The following is a 23,070-nucleotide window of genomic DNA, read 5'->3' as shown; positions in this document are numbered from 1 at the left end:
TTCTAGTTCTAGGCAACCCAACAATGAAGTCCATAGAAATGTCATTCCAAGGATGATAAGGAATGGGCAAAGGAGTATACAAACCGTGAGTTTGGACTTTGGACTTAGCTTGCTTGCAGGTTGCACACCTTTCACAGATTCTTTCTATATCTCTCCTCATGTGTGGCCAAAAAAAATGATCCTGCAAAACTTTAAGAGTTTTGGCTACACCAAAATGTCCCATAAGACTTCATCCATGGGATTCCCTGACAAACAAATCTCTCAAAGAACAGTGAGGCACACACAAATGATTATCATAGAACAAGTAATCTTCATGTCTAAAGTAATGTCCAGTAGCTACCTTTTCACACGACTTGTATGCTTCTTTCAAATCAAGATAAGATTCATACATTTCCTTAAGTTGTTTAAAGCCTAAAAACTTAGCATCAAGAGTAGTTAAGAGAACATACCTTCGAGATAGTGAATCAGCAACTATATTTTCTTTACCTTGTTTGTACTTGATGACATAAGGAAATGTTTCTATGAATTCTACCCATCTTGTGTGTCTCTTGCTGAGCTTGTTTTGTCCTTTCAAGTACTTGAGAGACTCATGATCCGTGTGTATCACAAATTCTTTGGGCAATAAGTAGTGCTGCCAAGGTTGCAAAGCTCTCACCAAGGCATACAACTCTTTATCATAAGTTGCATAGTTGAGAGTGCCGCGCCCAAGCTTCTCACTGAAGTAAGCTATAGGTCTCTTTTCCTGCATCAATACAGCACCCACTCCTATACCAGAGGCATCACATTCAATCTCAAAAGTTTTATTAAAATCTGGAAGTATAAGAAGAGGGGCATGAGTAAGCTTCTCTTTAAGGCATTGGAAGGCAGTTTCTTGTGCTTCTCCCCACTTGAATCCGACTTCTTTCTTGATCACCTCTGTCAAGGGAGATGCTATGGTACTGAAGTCTCTTACAAACCGCCTATAGAAGCCAGCAAGCCCATGGAAGCTCCTCACTTCACTTACTGTCTTAGGACTCAGCCATTCTTGAATTGCTCTCACCTTCTCGTGATCCACCTTTACTCCATCTGCACTCACAACAAAGCCTAGGAAGACCAAGTTATCCGTACAAAAAGTGCATTTCTTAAAGTTAGCATGAAGCTTTTCTTTTCTCAAAACATCAAGAACAGACCTAAGATGATCTATATGCTCTTCTAAACATTTGTTGTAAACAAGGATATCATCAAAATATACTACCACAAACAATCCTATGAATGATCTAAGCACATGATTCATCAATCTCATGAAAGTACTAGGAGCATTGGTTAATCCAAATGGCATGACTAACTACTCATACAAGCCATGTTTAGTTCTTCCACTCATCTCCCTCTTTCATTCTAATTTGATGATATCCACTCTTTAAATCAATTTTAGAAAAGATGCTAGAGCCATGCAATTCATCAAGCATATCATCTAATCTAGGAATAGGGTGGTGATACTTCACTGTTATGTTGTTGATTGCTCTACAATCAACACACATGTGCCAGCTACCATCTTTCTTAGGAACAAGAAGCACTGGTACAACACATGGGCTCATGCTCTCTCGTATGTGACCTTTCTCCATCAGTTCCTCAACTTGTCTTTGGAGTTCCTTGGTCTCAACTGGATTGGTCTTGTATGCTGGTCGATTAGGAAGACCAGATCCTGGTACAAAGTCAATCTGATGCTCAATCCCACGTACGGGTGGCAAACCAATGGGGTTATCTTCCGGAAATACATCTTTATATTCCTGCAAAAGAGTAGACATCTCACTCGGATACACCGGTGTACAATCAGTTAGATTCAAAAGAGTTTCTTTAAACACAAATAAGAGAACTGATTGATTAGAGTAAAGAAATCTTTTGATATCACCGGTTTTGGCATAAAAGTTGTGTTGCTTGTTTTGCTCTGGCTTGAGGTCGAATTCTTTCTTCTTTAGAAGCTGAAGCTGATCTTGATGCACTTCTTTAGGAGTCAGAGGCACCAGGATATTTTTTTTCCATTGAACTCAAAAGAATGCTTGTTGGTGAAGCCATCATGGGTAACACGTCTATCAAATTGCCATGGCCTCCCAAGCAAGATGTGGCTCGCTTCCATTGGTAACACATCACAGAGAATCTCGTCCTCATATCTCCCAATAGAAATAGGTATCAAGACTTGAGTAGATACCTTCATCTCGCCTTCTTCAGTAAGCTATTGCAACCGATATGGCCTTGGGTGTTTCTGCACTTTCAATCCTAGCTTCTTCACCATTGTCTCACTAGCAACATTTACACAGCTTTCCTTGAACAAGACACCTTGTATAGAACAAATTCTCACGCTCCTCGAGCTCTTCGGTCTTGGATTGTAGATTCAGAAGTCATCTTGCCACCAACAGCCTCCCTTTTACCGGTTCTTATTCACATTCTCCTTCAGATTCCTCATGATCAGTTCCAGATACATAATCCTCAGATTCATATTCTCCATTCTCAAGAACGATCATGATTCTCTTGTTAGTACACTCATTCGCATAATGCCCTCGCCCATTACACTTGAAACACTTCAAATCTCGAGCTCTTGTACTAGTAGCTTCGGTTTTGCCCCTGTCTTTGTTGTAGCTACTAACAAGCTTGGCCTCCTCTTTCTGATATGGCTTTCTCTCCTTCTGATAACTCGGTTTGTCCTCCTTAGTTCCTTGATATTTAGTTCCATAACTAGATCGAAAGTGCCCTTTCGTTTTGACTTGTTGCTCCACTAAGATAGCTTTGTGTAGCATCTCCTCCATCTCCAAGTAGTGCTGCATCTCCACACTGTCTTGTATCTCACGGTTAAGTCCTCCAAGAAACCGTGCCATAGTAGCTTCTCTATCCTCTGATATGCAAGCTCTCAGCATCAACAACTCCATCTCTTGAAAATACTCTTCTACAGTCCGTGAGCCTTGTGTGAGCTTTCTTAGCTTCTGATGGAGATCTCAGTGGTAATGGCTAGGCACAAACCTCTTGCGCATAAGAGCCTTCATCTCTGCCCAAGTCTCAACAGGGTATTCACCATTGCGCCTCTTATTTGTAACTAGCTGATCCCACCAACTCAAAGCATAATCATAGAACTCAGTAGCAGCAACTTGAATCTTCTTAGTTTCTGCGTAGTGCTGACAATTGAAGACTAGATCAATCTTTTCTCCCATTCTAGATAAGCATCAGGGTTGGCCTTGCCATGGAAAGGAGGTATCTTGAGCTTCAACCCAGCAAGCTCATCTCTCTGATACCTACGACCTTCATGATCACGACTAGTTCTTCTGCTGCTGTGTCTAGAAGCAGAGATGTGTCTTTCTCTATCTCGTTCATAATAGTTACCAGTTTCTTGTGATCCAGCATGCTCTTGTCGTTCACGCCTATTCCTCCTTGGTTCACGCTGATTATCAGATGAGTGGGTTTGTTTATCTTGTCGCAACACTTCAAGTTTCTCGTCCATCATCTTCTCCATGCGTTTAGTTAGGGCTTCAAGTAGAAACTTATTCTCAGCAGCGATTTCTTCTTCTTCATTGTCACTCACCATCGTTCCCTGTTACACGAGGTAACACACAACGAGAAGAATTCCAAGAAAAATAAATAAATCGAGAGATTGAAAATTGAAAAACGATCGCTCAAAATCAAAACAGAGAATTTAACTTGGGTAACAAACAAACTTGATCAATACGAAGTAGAATTCAAATCAACAAGGATACCAAAAATAGATCAAGCAGGTTGATAATCAGAAACTGGTTGATAATCAGAAACAAGTAACCAACAAGATGTGATCGATCAATCTTAAACCAAACAGATACAGATTAAATCGACAATCAAGCCCTAAACTTCTCTGATCAATTTCGAACTCAAAACAAACTGATAAATGTAAAATCTACAAGCACATATCAGATTAACACAAATCGATTTCCTTTTAACCTAATCAGATTGAGATCAACAAAGCAAATCAGTAACTTTTACCACAAGGATACGAAGAGTTCAAACACAAAAACACGATCAAACCTATTCTATCAGATTTTGACAACAAGAACACAGATCAATCAAAACTCAATGAGAATATGAAGAGATCAAAACAAAAATTAGAGAGAAATCGAACACTCCCCTTCAAGAGCAGCTCTGAAACCACTTAATGAACTCCTATGATGCTTCTCTGGATGGATTTGGATAGATCCTTGCATAAACGAATCAAAGACTCAAGTTTATCAAGGTTTGTGGATCGATTGGTGACACAAGAGGCTGCGGAAAGGCTCCTTAATACTCCTAGGCAATAGATCAGATATGACACACCAAACTAAGGCCCTTAACACTGGATATTACGCACCAGCAGACTGGATATTACACACCAGACACTTCAACAACTCGCCAAGCAAGAGAGAAGACAAAACAAGTTTTAAAACAAAAGATAACTTAGATTAGAATGAGGGTTTTCGAAACACTTAAATAGAGAGATCCTTGTACATGCACAAGGTCTCGAAAACATAAAGAAACATAAAGAGAAAGGCTCCACACGGCTTTGAAATAAAGACATAATACTTAGACTAAAAACATAACATAAGATAGATGATGAAGTCGGTCCAAGTTGCCTAGGCCGAGATGCATCCAAGATACATCATCTAGGAGATATGAAAGTTAACTTGTGGCCTCATTAAGAACCTTGATTAGAAAACACAGTGGGACAAAACCAATCAAGGGAAAAAGAGTACACACAAGTCACTTGCCTAGATGATGATCAGCTTGATGGGGAAGTAGCTTTAATGGTGATAAGTGTGTCTTAGTTGATCAAGCTTCAACCAAGAAATTCTTCTTGCTTCCATGACTTCATAAGCAATCCTCCAATGGTCTCATTAAGTCTCTTGGTTCTGGAACGAGTCATAGGCCCTACTGGAATAGCTAAGGCATCCTCATCAGCTGGTTTGTCTTTGATCTCCTTGTCTTCATCAGATAGCTGTTCCATGATCACATCAGGGACACACCAAATCAATTGGTATTTATCAATATATTATTAATTTACTGGAAAGTTACAAATTTATCACAGTTATGAAATTCATATTGAAAATAATTTCCTAAAGACATAGAGTTCCAGCAAAAAACAATCAGTGAATAAATTTACAACAAACTCGTTGGTTCATTTCCAAATGATAATTAAGAATGGTGTTTTTATTATTTACAATACAACAAATTTCTATATCTATAATCGTTAACAAATTCCATTTCTTCAACTTTAAAAAGTTTATAAATGTTAAAAAAATTGGTGTTTACAATTATAACAAAAATGGCATTATTAAAATGATTCTCAACATCAATTACAAAAAATGATTCTTAAGATACATAAATTAAGATAGTAAGAATAAGTGTTGTAAAGATGAAGAGTTATTGTGTACCACACAAATGCACCAAGATGTCGAATCTATGTACAGAAAGATAAGAAAATAAATAGCGCTTGTTAAGAAATGAAGATGTGATGGAATTGAGGTTTATAGTAAATGTTAATAATTATATTTGATCAAAAACGTAAATGTTAATATATTGATCTAAGAGGTGTGCATGTTAAAAATTAAAAAAGAAAACAATGAAGAGTTGCAAGTTAATGAGACGTGTCGGGGAAAAATACTCAATCGAATACCTGCAGACCCCAGACATGACACCGGCCTCTGGATCTCCGCTGGAAGGAACCCCGTTTCCCAGGATCCCCGCTAGACAGAACACCCGGTTCCCCGCTATGGAGTTTTTCGGGTCCGGTCCCAGTATCTCTCCTTTCCCCCGAGAAATGGAAAACTTCCGATAAAGAGAACCTTCCATATTTCCGAATATGGAAGAGTTTAACCTACTCCAACCGACTAAGGCCCGCCTTACGAAGACTATATAAAGGGGACCTAAACCCTAAAGCAAGGGATCGACACTTCGAGACTTAGAGATTAGAGCTAGGCGGCTAGAACTAGGGTTCTTACTCAAAACTGTTGTAGTTCCAGCTCTTTGATCTAATAAAACGTCTCCTTCTACTTTCTTACTTGCAAATCAATACAAATACTAGCCTTATCCATCGTTCCGTAGTACTCACAAAGATCCTACACAAAAATCCCATAACATTTTGGCGCTAGAAGGAGGGGTAATCTAAACTACGTGATAATGGCGGTGGATGAGCATGACGAGCTACCCGAAGCTACTCAGAGAGAGACTGAACTCCAAAGACAAATCGATGACCTGCAAGGTCAAGTAACCGGGTTACATAGAGCTCGGCAAGATACCAATACCGAGCTGTCCTCGGACTTCCAAATCCTTAAGGAAAAACTCAACGAACACTCTAAGCAACTGGAGCAGAGCGCCGAGAAGCTCAGCCAGCTCGAATCGGAGAATCTTACCCTCCGAGACGAGAATCAAGCCCTTAACGCAGCGAGCCACAAGAAGCGTTGATTCCGGACTCAGGTTCGCCCCATACCGCCTCTGGAAACACCTAACTCCGGGACAGGCACGAATCTCCCAACTGCGGCGCCGGGAGGAGAAGCATCTACGCGAGAAAAGGGTAAGGACGCTCAGACTTATGACGGGGAGGACAGCGACTCGGAGCCCGAGCCTGATAAGGAAGCATCAGACGGAGCAGCAAGAGCCGAGTTTCCCATGATCGCTCACCTTCACCAGATATTCTCCGATAGGCTCGACACCATGCAATCCATGGTGGAGAGACTCCCAGGGGTAGCTCCCCCCATACGGAAGAGCAACCCCGATTTCTACGCTGATACTCCCTTCACGGATGAGATCACATTGATCGAGATGCCCAAGAAGTTCTCTTTCCCTAGTATAAAGGCGTATAACGGGACCACTGATCCGGACGACCACGTCGCCCAATACAGACAGAGGATGCTCGCTGTAGCACTCCCAAAAGGGGCACGCGAAGCCACCATGTGCAAAGGTTTCGGCTCCACTCTGACCGGACCTGCTCTGCAATGGTATATCAACTTACCCTCCAGGTCCATAGCCTCCTTCGCAGTTCTCAGCGATAAGTTTGTGGAACAATTCGCCAGCAGTAGGGACCTGTAGAAAACCTCCGACAGCCTCTACGAAATCCTCCAGCATCGGGCGGAACCCCTGAGAGGCTACATAGCCCGCTTCAATCAAGAAAAGGTGGCTATCCCCGAATGTAGTATCCCCACTGCTATCTCTGCTTTCAAGAGAGGCCTGCTCCCCGACGGAGACCTCTAAAAAGAGCTGACCAAATACAAGTGCAAAACCATGGAAGACATCCTATCTCGAGCCTGGGCGCATGTCAAATGGGAGGAAGACGTCGCCAGCCGTGCCAAGGCACAGCAAAAGCAAGATCCAAAGGCGATCAGACCAGACCGAACCGAGCGAGATGAGAAACCCTCTCCAAGATCAGCTAGGGACTCCGGAAATCGAAACCGGGGCAGATACCAGAACCGGCCAATCGAGAAGGCAGAAGGGATAGCAGTGTCCACGTGGCCAGACATATCTCACCTCTTCGTCTCGAGGCCGGAGCTTATCAATATTCTGAGGCAGATGGGCCAGCAGGTCAAGTGGCCTCAGAAGATGAAAGCCCCCGACTCTTTCTGGAACACTGGCTTCAGGTATGACTTCCACCGAGACCACGGTCACAAAACGGAGGACTGCGTCGCACTAAAGATCAAAGTCAACGAGCTGCTAAGGAAAGGTCACCTCAGGGTGTTCCTTTCCGAGAAGGCCAAGAGCTATCTAAGCAAGGAGACAATGGGTAAGCCCACTGAAGCTGCTCCCATCTCGCCACTGCAACAGGACCGAGTGATCCATGTCATCTCGGGCTGTTAGGAAATCAGCGGCATAAGCCATGCAGCCGCGAAGAGAAGCACCTGGAATGCCAAGCACGGCCTAGAAGCAGCCAAGCCAACACGCCTGCTCCTAGGGACGGACGAAATAAGTTTCACAGCCTAGGAGCAGGAAAAAGTCCTCACTCCTCATCACGACGCCCTGGTCATCTCGCTCACTTTAGCAAACTGCCTGGTAAAAAGGATGGTAGATAATGGAAGCTCAGGCAACATCATCTTCTAGGCCGCATACAAGGACCTGGGGCTGGAGGAAGGCGCTCTAACTCGGAGGGTAAACCCCCTTATAGGTTTCAGCGGGGAAGTCAAGCAAACCGCTGGGGAGATAACCCTCCCCGTATACGCCGAAGGAGTCAACATGTCAACCAAATTCCTCGTGGTTGATTGCGATTCGTCCTACAACATGATCTTAGGACGGCCCTGGATCCACGGAATGGGAGCCGTCCCCTCAAATCTTCACCAAATGGTGAAGTTCCCTACGCCCTGGGGCATAAAGGCGATCAGAGGGGATCAAGAATATTCCCGCTCCTGCTATCAGACCACTCTGAAGGGAAAGACCAAGGTCTTATAGCAATTACAGAGCAAACCTTCGGCTCAGCACACCGAGGAACCGGAGGTAGAAGAAATGGATGAGGTGCCATTAACTGAAGGAGATCAGACCCGGCATCTCAAGATCGGCTCCAAGCTAACCGAAGGGTTGAGAAGAAGACTGATAGACTTCCTCAGGTCTAACTCCGATTTCTTCGCTTGGTCCAACGCAGACATGCCCGGGATTGATCCGGAGATCATCATGCATAAGCTGTAGGTGGATCCCCTACACCAACCCGGAAGTTTGCCCCTGAGAGAGATGCGATCATCAACGATAAAGTCAAGAGCCTGCTCGGCGCGGGGTTCATTCGCGAGGTGCAGTATCCAGAGTGGCTAGCCAACGTCATCGTGGTCCAGAAAAAGAACAGGAAGTGGAGAGTCTGCATTGACTTCATGGACCTCAATAAATCCTATCCAAAGGACCCCTCCCCACTACCTCACATCGACAAGATGGTGGACGCCACCGCGGGGCATCAGCTGATGAGATTCATGGATGCGTTCTCCGACTATAATCAGATACTCATGCATCCGTAAGACCAGGAGAAAACATCCTTAATGACGTCCAGAGGGATCTACAGCTATAACGTTACGCCCTTCGGCCTAAAGAACGCGGGGTCGACCTATCAACGGCTGGTGTGAGAACCGAAATTCGCACTGTCGATTTCCGTTTAAATTAGGAAAGTTGGAGAACCCTAGTTTCCCAGAGGTCCCGGATATCTGCTAATACCACACGCCAAGCAATCAGAACACGAACTAAAGATGATCAAAGATAAGAAATCGAATAGAGAGCAAAAGGTGTCTTATTCCGAATTCGCGTATGAGCGTTACAACAAGGTAGAAGCCTCGGCTATGAGAGATGTCGGCGAGATCCCTAGTTCTAACAACCTAAGACTGCAAAACCTAGTTGAGTCGCAGCTTGAAATAACAAAAACGAAAAATTGCCTAATTTCTCTAAGTGCTAAGTTTGCTCTGAAAAAGTTCCTCTGGTGCCTCTCGCCTAGGAATCCTTATATAATTGCTCCTAGGCCGGTTCACGCTTTTCCCCTTCTGCCCTTAAGCCGTGATAGCTTAAAAATGGAGATATTCCATTTTTCCCGATCTTCGTAATTATCTTCGGAAACTTCACATTTATCCGCGGAAACTTGACATTTATCTTGCCTTACGAACCAAGCATAAACCGTCATAAGGCTTATGGGCTTTTGGTTAAGAAATCGTAAGTGGGCTTCGAGCTTTGTCTTAGGTCTCTTTGGGCCGTCTTTAACTCGAAACTTTTATTACGGTTTCTTCGATAAAAACAAACTTTCCGCGGTTTTTATCGTAAAGTTTGACTAATGACTTCGAGTGACGAGAAAAATAGAATGGTTTAGCCACGGTCTACAGGAGATAGCATTTGAAGAGTATACGAGAATGCATGGATTCGTGTCGTATCGACGTTTTGGGAGAGCCCGGTCGCTACGCAGCGACCAAGCCGTGTACGTGCTCGGTCGCTACGTAGCGACCGAGCTTGGCGAGAGCTTGGTCGCTACGTAGCAACCGAGCCGTGTGCGTGCTTGGTCGCTACGTAGCAATCGAGCTTTGGCTGTTTTGGATATGTGTCTGTTGTTTCGTGAACGTGTTTCCTCCGCAAGATTCTTCGTAAAAATAAATCTTTTCGAAGATTTATTTCTCGTAAAAATGTTAATGCTAATTTCTTTGGATATCTGAATGTTAACTTCGTCTTAACGTTTTTAACCTCAACAGTTAGCCCCCCAGCTCGTTAGAATCGTGGATTGCGACGAGATTCTAGCGCGCGGTTTGGCGAATTAGGCAAGATAGGCGTGTCGGACGAAGTTCAGATTCAGGATTCCGCAGAGGAATGTTAACGAGGAAATATATATTATAAAAAATCGAAATCCTAAGCTCATACTTCTATAAGTAGTGAGCCACCATCTTTCATTTCTCTCACACCTTTCTTTCCTTCCCAAATCCTCTCTAGCTTCTCTCTTAAACTTTAGCTTTCAAGATGTCTTCTTCCCAAGGTGACAAGAGAAGTTCCGACGTTGAGATGGGCAAGGCCACCTCCCAAGCTCCGGTTCCAGCTTCCTCCGTTGAGGCGCCAGCTTGCGTCGCCGGCTTCCTTTCCTTTTTAGAGAAACTAGCTCACCGCAAAGCCGAGAAGGAACCAGTTCGGGCTGACACTGAGCTTCCATCCTCTTTTGCTCTGGCCGTTTCTCCGACTCATGGGTTTGAGGTTCAGGTTCCGCAGGACGCAGGAACTCAAGTCGAGACGAGCGTTCCGTGTGTACCAGACGCTTTGGCTCAGCCCACTGGATCGTCTACGACTCCGATTCTTGTCGAGGACAAAGAGAAGGCCGCTGAGTCCATGCCTCCTCCTCCGGCTAGGAAGGAAATTATCCTGGCTCTGCATGCTCCCAGCGCTGCTCCGGTCGTTCAGCCCAAGGGCCGGAAGAGGCGGTGCACCACGGGCAACGACGGGGAGTCTTCGCAGCAAGAAGGCCTGAATCTGGCGCCGGGGCTCCGTGGAAAGGTTCGTCCCTCACTTTGGATATTTACGCTTAGCTCGTTGGATTTTTTCTCTCTCTTTTTTTTAGCCTTGTTTCCTTTCGTATCTCTAACTGTTCTCTTGTCTCGCAGTTTGTGTCGCTGATCGATGGAATGATCAGCGAGTGCGGTTCTGAATCCAGTCGTCTTGCGAGAGATCTGACGGAGATGCAAGGCAAATGGTCCGAAACTAAGTCCATGCTGAAAGCTATCGAGGGTTCCCACTCCGCAAAGGTGTCTAAGCTCGAGGCTGAGATCGGGGAGCTCGAGAGGGACCTTGGGAAGACGGCGAGCTCTCTGCTTAAGGAGAAGAAACCAAGAAAAGCCAAGTCTTCGGAGGTGCGTCGACTCCAGCGTCAGATTGAGAGTGACGAAGGATCGACTAGTCGCATGGTCGAGGAGGCCAAGGATGCGCTCCGTGTTGAGTTCCAGGCTTGTTTGGCGAAGATCTCTGACTTTCTAGGCTTCCTTGAGTGCATCCGCAGCAGGGATTTGGCCTTAGCGACTGCCGAGGGTGGGATGGCCGTGGTTTGGGCACTCCAAAGCGAGACTCCTCCATCCTTACAGGCCGAGGAAACCAGGTTGTCTGATCGCAAGCGAGACTTGGCGGTCGTGGATGGGGATTTCGATCTTTTCTTGGCCGACCTGAAGTCCGCGTGTTTCCTTCCGACGTGTTCAGAAGACCCAGAGGGGAAAGATCCCGTGGTCGGGGAAAACGGAGGCGACGCGGCCCTGAGCTTGGACGAGGCGATGGGTGAAGAGGAGGTTTAGATTCCAGAAGATGATCACGGTGATGATCTCACTTGAGAGTTTTTTTTTTATGTTTATGAGTTTGTTCTGGCCTTGTATGGCCATATTTTATGCTTCGGGACTGGCCGTTTGTGGCTTTGAATCCCTACCGCTTTGCGGCTTTTGTTTTTCAATGAATGGATAATCAGTTTGCGTTTACGTGAGTAGGCGTATGGAAGGAAGATTATGAGTTGTCGTCTCATATCTCTCTTCGATGTGAAATGCTTTATTCGCGATCTGTTTCGAGAGCATTCCGAGAAATCCTAATTTTGCGGGATATCTGGAGACGTTGAATGTAAGCATAGAGGCTGGGTTTAGGGCAAGACCTAGGTTTACTTTCGATTTTAAGATTTATGCGGTGACTAGCCGGCTATTGATTTTCCTGATGCGATTTTAACCTGATTCGTACCGATTTAAAGTCCGCGATAGGTTCTCGGCTTATACGACTTGTCTGGTACGAATTGAGCATCTCTCCAGAGACCATTTTTAAGCCAACTGGAAGTGCTTGACCAAAATTTCGGATTTTTTTTATAGCGCTATTATCCTTGTGTCGGATGTACGAGGGTCATCTTCGTGAGATGGCCGCGTCTAGGACGTTTAAGAGTTCGATGTGATCAGCAACGAACTTGGTGGTAGATATTACCGTTTGGGTCTTCGCGAAGAATAAGTGTTTGCAGAGATGTTAGTGGGTATATTATTTTTTGTGACGAGGGTTTCGTTTTGTCGGATGGGAAACAACTTCTTAGGCGGTTTTTGCAACGTCTCGCAGTGCCAGAGGTTGATTTTTCCCTAATGACTGGTTTATTTGCGAGTTTTTTCAGGACTCGGATATAATTTGTGGACGAAGATGATTTGCTCGGTTTGCAAGGTAAAAAACTTTCAGAAATATCGAGGGGGTGGTCAGATATTTTGAACTTGGGAGTATACGAGTATACGTACCCACTCCCCCCCCCCTTTTAGAGAGGGGGGACAGCTGAATTCGTCTTTCGACAAACTTCCTACGTACTCCTTATGGAGAACAAGCCGTCTCGTAGTTCGGTAGTTGCGAAGTGGTTTGTTTAGTGATAGTATTTTTTGAGATGCATTGCGTTCCAAGTTCTCGAGATTTTTACGACTTGCATGTTGGCTATCTCGTAGGAACCTGGTCGAACGACCATTATGATCTTGTAGGGTCCTTCCCAGGTTGTTCCAAGTTTTCCCGCGTTTCGCTCAGCGGTGTTTTGGAAGACTTTGCGAAGAACCAACTCTACTTCGTTGAATCTGCGATTCCGTACGTTGGAATTAAAATATTTTGCGGCTATGCGTTGGTAATTCTGCATTCGGACGAGTGCTCGGTCCCGGCGTTCGTTGACCAAGTCAAGATCGTCTAGGAGCATGGCGTTATTGAGTTCTTCCCGTTCGGGCAGTAATCTTCTTCGGACGCCGGGGAACTCGACTTCTGCGGGAATCATGCATTCGGTCCCGTATACGAGGGTGAAAGGTTTTTTTTCCGTGGCTCGTCTTGGGGTTGTGCGATGTGACCAGAGGACTCCCTCAAGTTCATCTGCCCACCTGCCTTATTTAGCGTCTAAGCGTTTCTTAAGTCCGTCTAGAATGGTCTTATTGATTGTCTCGGCTTGGCCATTGCATTGTGGATATATCTGGGAGTCGACTTGTTTAGTCGTATCTTCCGTTTTTCGCAGAATGCTTCGAATCGGGTGGAGATGAACTGAGATCCGTTGTTAGTTACGATCTCGTACGGAACTCCGTGTCTACAGATAATGTTTTTACTTACGAAATTTTCAACTTGGACATCTTTTATACTTGCGTACGAATCTGCCTCTACCCACTTTGAGAAGAAATCGGTGAGGACTAAGAGGAAACGCTTTTTCTTTGAATTTTGAAGGGGCCCAACGATGTCCATGGCCCAGCGCATGAAAGGATACGGTGACGTGATGGAAGAAAGAACTTCTGCTGGTTGTCGGATGGTCGGAGCATGCCTTTGGCTTTTTTCGCATTTTCGGGCGAATTTCTTACAATCCCCGATCATCGTTGGCCCATAGTATCTGTGGCGTTTCATTTTTACTGCTAGTGACCTTCCACCGGAATGGTTTCCGCAGGATCCAGAATGGACTTCTTCCATGACGTTTCTCACCATTTCTCCTTCCAAACACGTCATGAGTGGTCCGGAAAGTTTCCATTTGTAAATTTCGCCGTTGACCGTTACGTAACGCGCGGCCTGCGTTCGGATTTTGCCGGCCGCCCATTTTTTGGGAGGTAATTTCCCATCGGTGATGTAGGCGCGAATCGTTTCCAGCCATGGCGTATCGTAGCCGTAGTCAGATTGTTCTGATCTCTCATCCGGCTGTCTTGCGACCTCGTCTACATCGTCATCTTGATCCCTGATGAGGTTGATGACGATTGGTGGTTCGATACTCGGGTGTTCAATGAATTCGACCGGAATCACTCTTTCAAGACCTGGGTCAGAACTTGATGCCAGGGCCGCGAGAGCATCGGCTTGGAAATTTTCGGAACGGGGGATTCGCGTAAGAGAGAAACAGTCAAATTCTTGGGCTAAATTCTGGACCAATTTGAGATATGCATCCATTCTTTCGTCCCTTGCTTCGTATTTTACGCTATATTGACTTGCGACTAGCTGAGAATCACAGTAGGCATGGATGTTGCGTATCTTCAATCCGTGAGCTAAGCGTAGCTCTGCAATGAGTGTTTCGTACTCGGCCTCGTTGTTGGATGCGTGAAATCCCAGTCTGAACGATTGTTCTAGGATCTCACTGGTCGGTGACGTGAGGCGGATTCCGATGCATGATCCTTGCTTGGATGATGATCCGTCAACGTGAAGGAACCAGGTCGAATTTGGTTCCTTGTTGGTCACGGTCCCCGGTGGTAGTTCGACTAAGAAGTCTGCGAGTACTTGGGATTTCGAACTTGTTCTCGGTCGGTATTCGATATCGTACTCGCTCAACTCGACTGCCCATTTGGCTAGTCGGCCCGACTGAATTGGGCTGTGCAAAATCGTCAGTAGGGGGAAGGTCGTGAGGATGACGATCGTGTGGGATTGGAAATACAATCTTAGCTTTCGCGCTGATGTTACGACTGCGTATGCTAGTTTTTCCATCAGCGGATACCTTGACTCAGCATCTAGCAAGGTTTTGCTTATGTAAAAGATAAGTTTTTGTTCGCTGCGCTCTTCCATAATCAGGACGCCGTTAACAGCCGTTGCTGATACTGCGATATTTAGGATCAAGGGTTCTCCTTTGACGGGTTTGGCGAGAACTGGAGGAGTGGCCAAGTATCGTTTCAGCTGTTGAAAAGCGTATTCGCTCTCTTCTGACCATTCGAATTTTTTATCCCCCCGTAGGATATCGTAGAAAGGTAAGCACTTGTCCGTTGACCGTGATATGAATCGGTTAAGTGCTGCGACTCTACCGGTCAATCTCTGGACTTCTCGCTTATTCTTGGGCGAAGCAATCTCGATCAATGCATTGATCTGTTTTGGATTAGCTTCGATACAGTGGTACGTCACTAGGTAACCAAGGAATTCTCCCTATGCTACGGCGAATCTGCATTTTGCTGGGTTGAGCTTCATGTTATGGGAGCTTAGTTGTGCGAAACATTCCTCAAGATGAGACACGTGATCTCTTTCCCGGAGGGATTTGACGAGCATGTCGTCGATATAGACCTCCATTGTTTTACCGAGTTGTTCGGAGAACATCCGGTTCACGAGTCGTTGGTAAGTTGCGCCGGCGTTTTTGAGGCCGAAGGGCATTACCTTGTAGCAATAAGTTCCGCAATCGGTAATGAATGCAAATTTCTCGCGATCGTCGGGATTCATCATAATTTGATTGTAACCTGAGAAGGCATCCATGAAGGATAGGAGTTCGTTTCCCGCCGTTGCTTCGATCAGCCGATCAATGTGCGGTAAGGGGAAACTATCCTTTGGACAGGCTTTGTTAAGTTCAGTAAAGTCTACGCAGACTCGCCACTTCCCGTTTTTCTTTATGACTACTACAGGGTTGGCGAGCCAGTGTGGGTAGCTTACTTCTGTTATCGATCCGACTTTAAGCAGTTTTTCGACCTCGTCGTTCACTGCTGAAGCACGCTCGGGTCCTAACTTACGTCTTTTTTGTTTGACCGGTTTGAAAGTTGGATTGATGTTCAGTTCGTGACATGTTATGTTAATGTCGATCCCTGGCATATCCTCTGCAGCACACGCGAAAGTATTAGGGTTCTTTTTTAGACAGGTTATGAGTTATGTCCTCAAAGGCTCGCGGAGATAGGCTCCGATCTCGACACACCATTCTGGGAATGCTTCGTCGAGACACACCGTCACCACGGGTTCGCAGGTTGTTTCGCCTTTTTCTTCCAGGGGCGCGATTTTACGGGATTGCCAGAAGAGGTCCGCTTAATCTTGATTTTGGGTGTTTTCGTTGGAGGCTGTTTTCTTTACCTTTCTAGGAATGGTTTCGAGGTCTGGCCTTCTTCATTTTTGTTCTGCGGTGAAACACACCTGCGATACTCTCGGATTTCCCCATATTACCTTGATTCTGTTAAGGGTTGGGAATTTGAGGCAAAGGTGATATGTTGATGGGATCGCGCGTATGGAATTCAACCACGGCGTACCCATGATAACGTTGTAAGACGCGGGGCGGTCTACAACTAGAAACTCTAAGACTTTCGTCATGGTCCCAGCTTTGACCGCAAGATTAATCGACCCGAAAGCTATAGTGGCTTCTCCCGAGAGTCCCACTAGCGGGCTAGGATTTTCAACGATTTCGGACGGATCGATCTTCATCTTCTCGAGAGTATCTTTGAAGATGATATCAACCGAACTTCCAGTATCGATTAATACCCTAGCGATATCGATGCTACGAATCGTTAACTCAATAACAAGGAGATCGCTACAAGGTTTGGCCTGATCGACCGTTGCTCCCCCCTTGAACGAGATGACGTTCGTGCAGATCGAGTTTTGCATATCGTTTCTGATCGTTTTGTGGCTTTTGCGAGTTATATTGATCCGTACCCCCCCACCTTCTAGCGCCAAACTGTGGGAACCGAAATTCTCACTATCGATTTCCGTTTAAATTAGGAAAGTAGGAGAAACCTAGTTTCCCAGAGGTCCCGGATATCTGCTAATAGCACACGCCAAGCAATCAGAACACGAAATAAAGACGATAAAAGATAAGAAATCGAAAAGAGAGCAAAAGGTGTCTTATTCCGAATTCGCGTATGAGCGTTACAACAAGGTAGAAGCCTCGGCAGTGAGGGCTGTCGGCGAGAATGCGAATCCGCCCTCCAAGAGCTGAAATCATATCTTACCACTCCTCCTCTCATGTCCAAGCCACTACTCGGTGAAGTCCTGCTGTTATATCTAGCAGTCTCCGAACACGCCGTGAGCGCCGTCTTAGTTCGCGAGGAGGGGAACAAGCAGCTACCAATCTACTATGTAAGCTAGGCTCTCCTGGACATGGAGACCCGCTACAGCCATCTCGAAAAGCTGGCCCTAGCTTTGATAGTCGCCGCTCGCAAGCTCCGACCCTACTTCCAGGCTCATCCAATTGTGGTTGTTACCTCCTTCCTTGTAAAGTTGGTCTTCAACAAACCAGAAGTCTTCGGACGCCTAGCCAAGTCGGTCGTGGAACTAGGGGAGTACGACGTAATATTTCGACCCGCCACGGCTATAAAGTCACAGGTCCTAGCATACTTCGTGGCCGAATTCTCCCCTGCCTTGCTCCCAGCTCTGGAGCAGGAGGTACGCCTCCAAGGCGAGATTAAGGAAGAAGGAGAATGGATCCTACACGTTGATGGATCCAGCAACGTCAGAGGAGCTGGAGTAGGGATAGTGCTTACCTCGCCAACGGGGAATACAGCCTCAAGGGCCGTGAGATGCAACTTCAAAGCAACCAACAACAAAAGCGAGTATGAGGCCCTAATCGGGGGCCTAAACCTTGCTCACCAAATGGGGGCATAGAACACCCAGGTCTTCGGTGACTCCCAGCTGATAATAACCAAGTACAGGGGGAGTATCAAGCAAAAGACGACAGCATGATCCAGTTTATGGCGGTCGCTCAACGACTAATCAAGAAGTGCAAGAGCTGCAAACTCACTCAAATCCCCCGGGAACAGAACTCACAAGCCGATGCCCTGGCTAATCTAGGGTCCACCCTCGAAACGAATAGCCAGATGAGTATCCCCTTGTACGTGCTTCAATGGCCAGCTACCATGGAGGAACCCCCATCAGAGGAGGTCTCCTCTGTCGAAGAAGGCGAAACCTGGATGACCCCCCTGATTCGGTACCTGGAGGCCAACATCCTCCCGGAAGACCGTAGAGAGGCCAGAAAGATCAAGAAGCAGGCCGCGAGGTACTGTAATCTCCCAGGAGAAGTTGTACCGGAGGTCTTTCTCTGGTCTGTACCTAAGGTGTGTCACACCCCAAGAAGCCTCTAGAATCCTTGTAGAACTACATGAAGGAGACTGTGGATCCCACTCTAGCGGCAGAAGGCTGGTGCTCAGAACCAGAAGGGCTGGTTACTATTGGCCCACGATGGCCGCCGACGCCAACAGACAAGCCAAGCACTGCAACCAATGCCAAAGGCACGCTCAAGTCTCCAAGCTCCCCCAGGAGAACCTCAAGTCCATAAACTCACCATGGCCCTTCAGAAAGTGGGGCATGGATATAGTAGTGAAATTCCCTATGGCGCTGGGGCAGAAGGTCTTCCTTCTGATAGTCACTGACTACTTCTCCAAGTGGGTCGAAGCAGAAGCGCTCAGCCGCATAACAGATCTCCAGATCCGCAAATTCCTGTGGTCCCCCACGAGATCATCACCAACAATGGACCCCAGTTCACAAGCCACAACTTCAAGGAGTTCTGCAAGGACTGGGGCATAAAACTTACTTCCGTCACACCCCGACACCTCCAGTCTAACGGACAAGCCTAGTCCACAAACAAAACAGTGGTCAACATGCTTAAAAATCGACTGGAGGGCTCTCACGGGAAGTGGGCGGAAGAACTACATGGAGTCCTCTGAGCCTACTGGACCACTCTAAAGACAGCAATAGGGGAAACCCCCTACTCACTAGTCTATGGCTCTGAGGCCATTGTACCTACAGAGATGCACGTAAGAACAACGGTCTCCAGACCTACCTCTCAGGAGGAAAAAAACGAGCTGATGGCGCTAAGCCTCGACCTGCTCGATGAAAAAATAGAGGCCGCTCGACTAAGAAACTGGTCCTACCAGCAAGACGTCACCAGGACGTACAATAAGAAAGTCAGAACCAGAACCTTCCTGCAAGGGCACTGGGGCCTACGACGAGCAGAAAAACAACGGAAAAACTCACCCCAGGGTGGGAAGGACCATATAAGGTCATCGAGGTGCGGAGAGCAGGCGCCTACAGGCTGCAAGATAGCAAAGGTAAAATACAACCTAACTGCTGGAACGCCCTACACCTCAAAGCCTATCATTTTTAATACGGTCTCCGGACCATGATTTCTATACTACTATATTCTATTTAAGCATTATGATTTCCTACTCCTATGTATGCTAAACGTCTCCGGACAAAGCTTATAATAAAATAGTTCCGACTATAAAAGTAGAGGGGAACTCATTATACTTAAAGGGGCATACGAGCTGGATCAGGTCTCCAGAGACCTCCGATCCTGGCCAACCCTCACAAAAGTGGCACGACCACAGTGGCACGCCCACAAAGAATCAAAACGAGTATGAGACATAAAGCAGGAATGGGTATGCACAAGCCTTAGTATGCTGTCAAAACTACCTGAAACCCCTGTGCAGCCTAAGGCGCATCGGGGTCCCCAGAATACCAATGTGAAAAGTACATGTATTAAAACGCTGCGAGCTACACTATACAGGGAACACATGGTATACACTCATTGCAAAAGTACTGTGAAACACAGGGAGCAATCTAAATTCTGCTTCTACAGACGTGGAAAGGAGCGTAAGCCTGGCACTTGGGTCACAACACCCACACCAGCACCCTCTAAGCCTGTCAGTGACTTCTTGCAGAAGTAGAATACAGCATAGGAACTTGATAGTGGCCAGCTTCCGAGCAGCAGAATGCGAAATCCAAACAGGTACCGGTAGTAGTCTTGCCTAGGAAGACGGAGTACGGTACCTGCGAAAAAAACAAAAACATTTCGGGTTCCCAAGGAACTTCGGGTCTCTATGCGAGCCCCCGATCTAATGAGGAAACCCAAGGTTCCCCAAATGTTTTCGGGTCCTACGTATAAAATCTAAGGAAGAACCTCCGAGTTCCCCTATAGCCTCCGGGTTCCAATCAAAGATCTCACAATCTAAGGAAGAACCTCCGGGTTCCTATACGGCCTCGGGGTTTCGAAAGAAGTTAGAACCTCAGTGCAGCCTAGGGCGCATCAGGGTCATTACAACTTCAAAGAACCTCCGGGTTCCAAACAACGATCTCCGGATCCAAACCTTCGGGTTCCAACACGGCCTCAAAGGCGTAATACGATTCTAGCAAAAAGGATAGAACCCCTATGCAGCCTAGAGCGCATCGGGGTCATTACATCCCTAAAGAACCTCCGGGTTCCCAAGCGACCTCAGAGTCCAGATACACTAGGGTCCCAATACGATCTCCGGATCTAGGGGAAGAAACCCTGTATTCGTATACGACCTCTGGGTCCAAATCATAGAAACCTCCGGGTTCCAACCACGATCTCCGAATCTAACTAAAGAATCTCTGGATTCCTACATCGACTCTGGGACCCAGTTTTGGTTCCAGGACCTAGAGAAGAGACCTCCGGGTCCCAGCTGAGTTGATCTGACTCCCAGATGAGCCAGCTGAGTGAGCTAGTAGTCCAGCTAGCTGAGCTGGCAAAAATTGATGTGAGCTACACTAAGCTTGTCTGAGCTTCGCCCAGCTGACCGAGCTTCATTCTCGCATCGTCCAGCTGTCTCATCACTCGTCAAGCTTGCTCTTCATCTTATTCAATCTTACTAAGACCCTTGGTCTATTTCCAGACCTAGACTAAGTTTTCTCATGATCCATCCTGATCATTCACTTCATTACAGCTTGTTCACGATCAGTTCCCATGGTCTGAACCAAAGCAGTCCCGTTTCTGTTGAAACGTCTATGTCCCATGTCAAGTTCCAGGAACGGGGACATGATAGTCTGCTCTTAGCCAAGCTTTGTTATGAGCTAAACCCTCAGGTGAAGCAACCACAGCTTGTATTTAACCCTCCTCCAGCTGCTTCCCACGTTTTGAAACCTACAGAAAAACCAAGAGAATTTCAGAGAGATAGAGAGAAAGAAGAACAGAAAAATCAGTGAGAAAATTAGGAAAATAAATCAAGAAAAAATTCTTGGTGATCTAATCTTCAACCCTAGACAAGTCTGTTGCTTTGAGAAAGATCAGAAGGTGAGATTTTTAAATAAAAACCTAGACCTAGTTCAGTTCAGATCATGATCAGGCCTTGATCTGTCTCTTTGATCAGTTCAGCCGCAAGCTTACCTTGGAGAAGATGATCAGCTGAGGCCATCTAGTCCTTTTGTTCTTCTTAGTAAGCTTTGGTCTCCTTGCCTCAGTCAGTATCTGATCAGAACAGTTGATGTTTAGCTTAGGTCTTGGTCGGATCAGTTGTATAAGTTCTGATACAGATCAGTTCTTGTTAATTTTTGTTTGAATCAACCTCTTAGAACCACCAGCTATGATGTTTTGATCTGGCTTTGAGTAAACCGATTTAAACTCAGTCTGATCTTTTCATGAACTTTGGTAGACTGACTAGAACCGAGCTGAACTTGTATAGTCTTAGCAGAACCAAGCTTGAACTGATCTGATCTATGGTGTTAAGGCATGAACCAAACTGATCTTGTGATCATACCACTCTGTTACAGGTCAGAGGTAGAGTAAAGCTTGAAGTATCCAGTCCTGTCCATTCAGTCTCTTGGTAAGCCCCAGTCACGTGAGTCGGATTAGTTGTTAAGTTAAACCATAGTGACCGATCAGAACCTTGTCCATTCTCAGGTCAATTCAGCTTTGTTCAAGTGGAACTCAAGTCTTGTCCAAGCCGGTTTCAAGACTAATCTTTAGGTGAGTCTAGACAGATGTTGAGATATATCATGAATGAGTCCTTGATTAAGTTAGTATAGTGTCTGAATATTTAAGAATGGTGTTGTGTTTACTCATGGTAAACATTTACACTTAAAGAATAATTTTAAAGTGAGGTTAATCCTAATCTTAGTACTTGTTCTCAAGAACTAATCTTAACTATGAAATAATCATGGTTTTGATTAAGGATTAATCTTGGTTTAATTAAGGATTAATTTTGGATTAATTAAGGATTAATCTTGGTTTAATTACGGATTAATCTTGGTTTAACTAAGGATTAATCTTGGTTTAATTACGGATTAAAATCTGTGATTAATTAGGGATTAATTATGATTTATTAAGGATTAATTATGGATTAATTTCGGAATAACTATGGAAGTAAAATCATGTGAAGTCTTGTTATATTCACTATCCCTAAAGCCCCCGCATTACCGTGACTTGGTCCTGCAAACGGAACAAGGTCATGAAGACACGATGATGGGGTAGCTCCCTGGAGACCGTGTACGATGCAGTGTCGGATTGTTCATACCGGACATTCGACAATGATGGTCATGCTAACTCATTAGTCTCAGTTAGCCTTAGTGGTTTTTCGGGCCTAGTATATATATTGTATTATATGAGTTTGGTAACAGGCGGGTGTTGAGGAAGTGATGTTTAAAATAAGAATTCACAATGATGATTGGTATACTGAAGTATAGTACTAGTACTTGCATGATCATGTATATGTATTTGATAATTGTTTGATTTATTATTGATTGTGTTGTGATTCTAGATTCACTGACTAAACTCGTTGCTCATGACTCATTCGTGTGTGCAGGTAACCCTTAGGCGGGAGACACTTTACATTTTGGACGGAAGGAACGGCCAACCAGCGGTAGTATTTTGTTGTCCTTGCAACGTACCTTTTGATATATATTTACTTAAAACGTTGTTGGGCAATAGGCCGTAGGATAAAACTATAACACTTTGTAATATGTTTAAAGTAAATAAATAAGGTATAAAGGATGTTTATAAATCACGAGTTCTCATATGATATTAGTCCTTGTCCGAGACGAACTAACTATCGAATATTGCTTTATCGGGTTGAAAATCCTAAAGTAATATCTGATAGGAGTGTCTGTGTTCTTTGGTTGTTGGTCTAAGGCGATCGGATTTATTTCGAGAACCTCGGGTCCACCATCAGGGAACATTGAACGTGTCATTTCCGGTTATCTACGATCGGGGGTGTCACAAAGGTGGTA

At 45.4% G+C, this 23,070-nt stretch overlaps 2 protein-coding genes across 2 annotated transcripts; one reads left to right on the top strand and one right to left on the bottom strand.

Moving 5' to 3' along the window:
* The first annotated feature begins 7,245 nt into the window (after positions 1-7,245).
* On the top strand, positions 7,246-8,400 carry LOC106349816. The gene is made up of 3 exons (XM_048766739.1): positions 7,246-7,741; positions 7,783-8,019; positions 8,120-8,400. Exons 1-3 carry the CDS (start codon positions 7,246-7,248, stop codon positions 8,398-8,400), a joined length of 1,014 nt encoding a protein of 337 aa, XP_048622696.1.
* Positions 8,401-13,335: 4,935 nt separating this feature from the next.
* Positions 13,336-16,719, bottom strand: LOC106349815. Its single transcript, XM_048766738.1, has 3 exons — positions 16,255-16,719; positions 13,673-15,234; positions 13,336-13,498 (listed from the first exon to the last, which is right to left on the bottom strand). The coding sequence occupies exons 1-3, from the start codon at positions 16,717-16,719 to the stop codon at positions 13,336-13,338; spliced, it is 2,190 nt and encodes a 729-aa protein (XP_048622695.1).
* Positions 16,720-23,070: the final 6,351 nt, after the last annotated feature.

The sequence above is a fragment of the Brassica napus genome, chromosome C8, assembly GCF_020379485.1.
Source record: "Brassica napus cultivar Da-Ae chromosome C8, Da-Ae, whole genome shotgun sequence".
In the NCBI taxonomy this organism is placed as follows: domain Eukaryota; kingdom Viridiplantae; phylum Streptophyta; class Magnoliopsida; order Brassicales; family Brassicaceae; genus Brassica; species Brassica napus.
Note: the sequence above shows the minus strand (reverse complement) of the source record. Positions and strands in the feature narration are given on the sequence as shown.

Excerpts from the sequence above, each read along its gene's own strand:
- LOC106349815 (XM_048766738.1), bottom strand. The coding sequence starts at position 16,719 with ATGCAAAACTCGATCTGCACGAACGTCATCTCGTTCAAGGGGGGAGCA. Across the intron at positions 15,235-16,254 it reads GAAATCCGAGAGTATCGCAG|ATCAATGCATTGATCGAGAT; the intron begins GTGTGTTTCACC and ends AATCCAAAACAG. Across the intron at positions 13,499-13,672 it reads CTTTCTTCCATCACGTCACC|ACACGGAGTTCCGTACGAGA; the intron begins GTATCCTTTCAT and ends CATTATCTGTAG.
- LOC106349816 (XM_048766739.1), top strand. The coding sequence starts at position 7,246 with ATGGAAGACATCCTATCTCGAGCCTGGGCGCATGTCAAATGGGAGGAA. Across the intron at positions 7,742-7,782 it reads TCTAAGCAAGGAGACAATGG|GACCGAGTGATCCATGTCAT; the intron begins GTAAGCCCACTG and ends CCACTGCAACAG. Across the intron at positions 8,020-8,119 it reads ACTGCCTGGTAAAAAGGATG|GTTTCAGCGGGGAAGTCAAG; the intron begins GTAGATAATGGA and ends ACCCCCTTATAG.